At 48.0% G+C, this 7280-nt stretch overlaps 1 protein-coding gene across 4 annotated transcripts in view; it reads left to right on the forward strand.

The window, feature by feature from the left end:
• Positions 1-6845, forward strand: part of VIT (vitrin) — a 123576-nt gene extending 116731 nt beyond the window's left edge. For all 4 annotated transcript variants that reach the window (XM_021674417.2, XM_064363995.1, XM_064363997.1 and 1 more), the window contains 2 exons: positions 835-1348; positions 6234-6845. In XM_021674417.2, the coding sequence (XP_021530092.2) occupies positions 835-1348; positions 6234-6412 (693 nt within the window). In that variant the 3' untranslated portion in view covers positions 6413-6845. The remainder of the gene's footprint in view (positions 1-834; positions 1349-6233) is intronic.
• Positions 6846-7280: the final 435 nt, after the last annotated feature.

Consider the following 7280-nt stretch of genomic DNA (forward strand, 5'->3'; position numbering starts at 1 on the left):
AGGCAGGGGTAAGGAAGAAACACCACGCCTTGGGAATACTATGCCAGCCACTTCCAGGAGCTCAACAACCAGTTCGCTCAAGGTGTGTTTGCAGCTGCCTGGTTTTTTTCTGGAATAAACTTAGGCACTGGTAAATAAATATTCATTTGCCTGGAGGCAGGGTTGTCTGCTTCTGAAGGTGGATAGATTTGTGTTCCAATCTCATGGACTCAGGAAGTCCCTTCATAGCTCGGTTTGTTTCTTCATGGCAGGGCGTTATGATTCCACCTTGCAGGGTGAGGGTGGGGATTGAATGAGAGAATCATTCCAAGAGCATCTGATGGGACCCCCAACATGTGGTCATTCAGCAACTGTGGGATCCCTTCCAGGTGACGGGCTGCTCTGGAAACATTTCTGTAGTGATTTATTGTGTATGTCATCTCTTTTCCCAATCGGAATAAAAACTTTCTTTAGTCCTCTCATGCCATGGTGCCCACCAATGCCAATCTTATGGCTGGCTGCCAGCACAAAGGAGGGGCCTGGAGAAGCATACATGTGAAGCTGATTCCAGAGATTTAATATCTCCCTGTGAATTTGCTTAGCAGACAGCTTTCCACTAATGCAGGCAGGGACCCAGCTGAAATTGAGGGAGTGAGACTGAGTCCAGAGATAACCCAGGGGCTTTGCCTCAGTGGGTGCCCCCTGGGTGAACCGAGGTGGAAAAACCTGGTAGGAGAACTAAAGCAGAAATCAGGGGTCTGCTTGCTTCTTCATCTGCCCCGGGGGTCGAGCCTAACGGTGACACTAGAGGATCTGCCCCTGATCTGGCGCGGGTCCCCCCCCTCTGTCTTCCAGGCCGTGTGCAGAACCAATGGCTTCTACTCGCTGCATGTGCAGAGCTGGTTTGGCCTCCACAAGACCCTGCAGCCCCTGGTGAAACGGGTCTGCGACACCGACCGCCTGGCTTGCAGCAAGACCTGCTTGAATTCGGCCGACATTGGCTTCGTCATCGACGGCTCCAGCAGCGTGGGGACGGGCAACTTCCGCACCGTTCTCCAGTTTGTGACCAACATCAGCAAAGAGTTTGAGATTTCCGACACGGACACGCGCATCGGGGCCGTGCAGTACACCTATGAGCAGCGGCTGGAGTTTGGGTTCGACAAGTACGGCAGCAAGCCCGACATCCTCAACGCCATCAAGAGGGTGGGCTACTGGAGCGGTGGCACCAGCACGGGGGCTGCCATCAACTTCGCCCTGGAGCAGCTCTTCATGAAGTCCAAGCCCAACAAGAGAAAGTTAATGATCCTCATCACCGACGGGAGGTCCTATGACGACGTGCGGATCCCAGCCATGGCTGCCCATCTGAAGGGTAAGCTGGGCTTGCCAAGCAGCCTGGGGCTGAGGCATCTTTCTGGAGCTTGGTGGGCCAGTGGGACAAGGAAGCTATTGTCTTCTTATGCATTGACTTTTTCTACAACTTAATAAAAATGTACAAAGCTTCAGGGAGGGCATTAGGGGTAGAAGCACTGCAAGCCCCTCTGAGTAGGGAGAGGAAAAGGACAGGGCAGCAAGGTGGTCTAAGTGGCATTACAAACCCACGGCCTGTGGATGACTGGGCACATTAACCCTTTCCTTTACATCCTGCACCCTGAGGCATTTTCCACAAGGGTATGATACATTAAAAGGGAATTTGACTCATCACTTTACCTCTATTAAAAACACCAAACCTCTATCTCTATTGAATATATCAAATTGTACTGGTACCTAGACCACTAAATTGTGTTAGTAACTTTTATTCCTTTCTTTATGTATGTATGTATGTATGTATGTATTGAGAGATAGAATCTCGCTTTGTCGCCCAGGCTGGAGTGCAGTGGTGCAATCTCTGATCACTGCAACCTCTGCCTCCCGGGTTCAAGTGATTTTCCTGCCTCAGACTCCCAAGTAGCTGGCATTACAGAAGTGCGCCACCACACCTGGCTAATTTTTGTATTTTTAGTAGAGTCGGGGTTTCACCATGTTGGCCAGGCTGGTCTCAAACTCCTGACCTCGGGTGATCCTTCCGTCTTGGCCTCTCAAAGTGCTGGAATTACAGGCGTGAGTCACCGTGCCTGGCCATGTGTTAGTACCTTTTAAGGAAAAATAATGTAAAGACAAGTACTCTTTATGTAAGCAACTGTTAACCAGATTTGGGGGGGCTTCAGGGAAACCTGAAAGGCATTTTAATTCAGATATTTAAAGAGGCCAGGCATGGTGGTGCGCGCCTATTGTCCCAGCTACTCAGGAAGCCGAGGTGAGAGGATCACTTGAGCCCTGGAGTTGAAGGCTGCAGTGATCTATGAGTACACCACCACGCTCCAGCCTGGGCAACAGAGCAAGATCCTGTCTCAAAAAAAAAAAAAAGTTCAAAGAGCTGTTTCCACATAAAAATTTCTATGAGGGCAACAGAAGTTTTCAGATATGAAAAATGAGCAAAATATATCTGTAAATGTTTAGAAAATCAGTAACACTTATGCCTTTATTGCAGAATTTATGTATAATCACTGTTCCAAAAAAAGTATCATAAGTTATCAAGAATATAAATAGCCTGGAGAAAACCGCAAGTGATAATAACAGTAATAATAATAAAAGTTAACCTAGTAGTCAAAAGTAAACCAATGCCCCATAGATAAATATGAGTGTACACAACTCACTGCTGTGGTTGTTATTTCTTCTTCTGTGCCTACATTTTTTTTTTTTGAGGTGGAGTCTTGCTCTGTCACCCAGGCTGCAGTGCAGCAGCACGATCTCTGCTCACTGCAACTTCCGCCTCCCGGGTTCAAGTAATTCTCCTGCCTCAGCCTCCCGAGTAGCTGGGATTATAGGTGCCTGCCACCACGGCCAGCTAATTTTTGTATTTTTAGTACAGATGGGGTTTCACCGTGTTGGCCAGGCTGGTCTTGAACTCCTGACCTGTAGCGATCCACCTACCTCAACCTCCCAGAGTGCTGGGATCATAAGCATGAGCCACTGCACCTGGCTTCTGTACCTACATTTAACTTCAGTTATTTTGCAGGATTTTCCGAATGGTTGAAAGCTGCTTTCATTTCTTCCTAAAACAAGCCTTAATGAATAAATAGTGCTGGATTTTGGAATCCAAAGTAATCAGACACTGGGTTCAGGCAGAGTCTTCCTGGTGATTTACTTTTTATGGTGGGGTGCTCGATGCCTGCATGCCAACAATCACAAAGTCCACCGGACTCATATCAGCAGAGTGAGGATGGAGTAAGGCTCAGAAGCAACCGACCCGAACTCCCAGATTGAATGGGCAGAGCCAGGTGGGCCAGCTTTTGACAACAAGCCCAAGGCTCTCCTACTTTCTCCAAACATCTGTCCCCCGTTTGTGCTCAGCTCCACCATCACTTATTTTTCTAGATGTACCTCTTTCGGGACTCATCCAGAGGATATCTGAGGATATCCTTGGCCTACTCTCAGGAAAAATGAACACTGAGGGAAATGGCCTGGGTGCTCTCAGGGCAGCTTTAATGAAGTAGGACCAAAAGATGCAAATTACCTAGGCAGGTTCTTACTCAGCCTAATGCTGAGATCGGTCTGAAAATGTAGTGAGCATTGTGTTCCTGGGAGTATCCAAGTCAAGACTGGGTGACCATCTGTTAGAATTGCCAGTAGGAGATTCTCTACAACGAGAGTGGACTTGGGGTCTGGAAAGCTAAATCTCTTTCTTTCTTTCTTTCTTTCTTTCTTTCTTTTTGAGACAGAGTTTCACTCTTGTTGCCCAGGTTGGAGTGCAATGGAGCAATCTTGGCTCATTGCAACCTCCACCTCCCAGGTTCAAGCGATTCTCCTGCCTCAGCCTCCCAAGTAGCTGGGATTACAGGCATGTGCCACCACACCCCGCTAATTTTGTACTTTTAGTAGAGATAGGGTTTCGTCATGTTGGCCAGGCTGGTCTTGAACTCCTGACCTCAGGTGATCCACCCACCTCAGCCTCCCAAAGTGCTGGGATTACAGGTGTGAGCCACTGTGCCCGGCCTGGAGAGCCAAATTTCTTGTACTGTTTGCGTAGTTTTTATTTAAGGACAAGCTCTCCATCTTTGAGCAGGAAGGAGGGCTTAGTCTGTATAAGCCCAGCTCTGCAGCAAAGCTGCTCTCACTGACACCCGGCAGCACTTAAAAGTCCAAAGCTGGCTTCTTCCAATCTCGACAATATTCAGAGAAAAGAAACTGGAGGGGTGAGAAAAGGGACTGGCAACTGAAATGCAACTCAATAGACCACAATCAAAAAGCAGCTTAGGTCAGAGCCACATGAGGTAGGCATGGCTCTCCCAGGCACCCAGAAGATGCTAGAGATAGTGACGCCACTGTGGGTGCCCCAGGGGGAGATGCCAGGGCAGGAAGGCCACATCCAGGCTCCACCCTCTGTTTCATGGCCATTTTGGTCACCCCACTCAGACCAGCCTGAAGGTGGTGTGGGAATAGGCTATTGTAGAGTAAGGTCACGCACCTGCTGACCAGCTACCCACAACCCAAATCAAGACCCATCACCCCAGGCAACCTCCCAGCTTTCCCACTAAGAATGGATGCCTTGTCTCTGAATCCTGTCCTCTCTTCCCTGGGTAACTTTTCCCCACTGCAATCTAACACCTTCAGTCTTATTATACTCCTTCCCATTTGCACCTAGATGGGCTCAAGTTCCTCCCTCCCTATAAATAAAACATTCTCTGTGACTCCATATTCTGCTCCAGTTACCACCTACTGACTCCCTTTCACAGCCAAACCTCAGGAAAGCAGCTGTGTGCGCTGACCCACACGTTTACTTCTTTCTCACTCTCGACTCAACAGTAGTTCATTTGGTTTCTTTGGCATCTTCTCCCCTGAGACTCTTCTTAACAAACTATTAATGTCTTGTTTTCTTTTTGCTTTCTTTAAATCCCAGTGAGGCCAGGCATGGTGGCTCACGCCTCCAATCCCAGCAGTTTGGGAGGCTGAGGCAGGAGGATCACTTGAGGTCAAGAGTTCAAGACCAGCCTGGCCAACATGGTGAAACGCTGTCTCTACTAAAAATACAAAAATCAGCCAGGTGTGGTGGTGCACGCCTGTAATCCTAGCTACTCGACAGACTGAGGCAGGAGAATTACTTGAATTCAGGAAGTGGAGGTTGCAGTGAGTGGAGATCACACCACTGCACTCCAGCCTGGGCCACAGAGTGATGTTCTGTCTCAAAACAAACGAAAATCCATTGAGCACTTTTTCATGTTCACCTTACATGACCACCCTGCAGCACCCAACAGTGTTGGGCACCCCCTTCTTTATCTTGGAAGCCTTTCTTCATGACAGTGATGGAGCAGATGCTGGGGACCATCTCTCTGGCACCTTGGACAAGGGTTCCTGCACTGGAAATGAGGTTGGATTCCATGGTTTGTAAAGTCACCCTCAAGCCTAAAGTGATGCCATTCCCTGTTTTAGTGTAAAAGATCTTGAACTGGCCAGGCATGGTGGCTCACATCTATAATCCCAGCACTTTGGGAGGCTAAGGAGGGTGGATTACCTGAGGTCGGGAGTTCGAGACCAGCCTGACCGACATGGAGAAACCCTGTCTCTACTAAAAATACAAAATTAGCTGGGTATGGTGGCTCATGCCTGTAATCCCAGCTACTTGAGAGGCTGAAGCAGGAGAATCGCTTGAACCCAGGAGGCAGAGGTTGCGGTGAGCCAAGATCACGCCATTGTGCTCCGGTCTAGGCAACAAGAGCAAAACTCCATCTAAAAAAAAAAAAAAAAAAAATCTTGAACCAGCTTTTGATGCATTTAAGGCTCTATTCAGCTCTCCACACTGGTAGCAGGCATGTGTTATGTGTCTGCATGGCCCCAAAACCTTCACTTGTCCCAAAATATCTTCCACTCTTTTATTCCTAAACACAAAATTCTTACCATGTGATTTACTCCATTTTGTTCATTTTTTCTCTTAAAAGACTATAAACTCCAGAGATAACGACTATATAAATATTGTTACTGTTAGTATATAGCGTATGCTCAAAAGCAGTTATTGAGTGAAGGAATGAATGGCCGTACTTAGTCGTAATTCTGGAAACCTAGAGGTCTGCAGGGGTTTTTTGGTTTAGTTTGGTTTGGCTTGGTTTGGGCACGTTTCTGATTTTGGGTTTGGCTGTGCCAGCAGAGCAGCAACAAGGCAGAGATTCTTTGGCAGTTCCTTTTCTTGGGGACATTCATTCATCTAATCTTTGTCCCCACAGGAGTGATCACCTATGCAATAGGCATTGCTTGGGCCGCACAGGAGGAGCTAGAAGTCATTGCCACTCACCCCGCCAGGGATCACTCCTTCTTTGTGGATGAGTTTGACAACCTCTACCAATATGTCCCCAGGGTCATCCAGAACATTTGTACAGAGTTCAACTCACAGCCTCGGAACTGAATTCAGAGCAGGCAGAGCGCCAACAAGTGCTGCTTTTCTGACTGTCTCTTTGGGCAACCCCAGCGCTTGAGGGGGCACGCACAGGGCATCCAGGCGTGGGAAGGGCTTGGGGAAACAGATCCCCTGTTGTTATTCTTTGCCATCAGGCTTTTTCATACTCCAAAACTTGGAGTGACAAAGAAGATCACAAATTTATAGAATAAGCCGAAATGCTACATCATGTTGAGGGCACTGGGGATTTTACATTTTGACAATTGTTTTCTAAATAAATGTTCAGAATACAGTGCAGCCCTTATGACAGGCTCACATAGAGCTTTTGTGAGATTTTTAAGTTTTGAATTCTCATTAGAACTCTGTAACTCTCAGCAAGTTTCATTTTTGTCATGATGATGTAGGAATTACTTAATTAAATGTTTAAAAGGATGGCATGCAATCTTTCTGACTGTGTCGTGTGTACACAGGGTTCGTGGCGGGGCCACCGTTTGCTTTCCTCAGTTCCCAGAGCACCTTCTGTGGGCTCACGCCCGGCCTGATGTGACAGCGCACCTGCAGAGGTGCAGAGATCATGGACGGTGGCTTTGCTTCTCCTGATGTGCCTCCCTCGCTGAGGTCTGAGCCACTGAATACTTGCCACATGATGCTTTAGGAGCAGCCAGCTCTGGAGGACCAAGCTGATCTTGCCTAAAAGTGGTGCAGTAGGCGTAGGGGCTCATGCCTGTAATCCCAGCACTTTGGGAGGCTGAGGCAGATGGATCACCTGAGGTCAGGAGTTCAAGACCAGCCTGGCCAAATGGCGAAACCCCGTTTTTACTAAAAATACAAAAATTAGCTGGGCATGGTGGCTAGAGCCTGTAGTCTAGGCTACTCA

Source organism: Aotus nancymaae, unplaced genomic scaffold (genome assembly GCF_030222135.1).
Source record: "Aotus nancymaae isolate 86718 unplaced genomic scaffold, 86718_ANA_hifiasm-v0.15.2.pri h1tg000057l, whole genome shotgun sequence".
In the NCBI taxonomy this organism is placed as follows: domain Eukaryota; kingdom Metazoa; phylum Chordata; class Mammalia; order Primates; family Aotidae; genus Aotus; species Aotus nancymaae.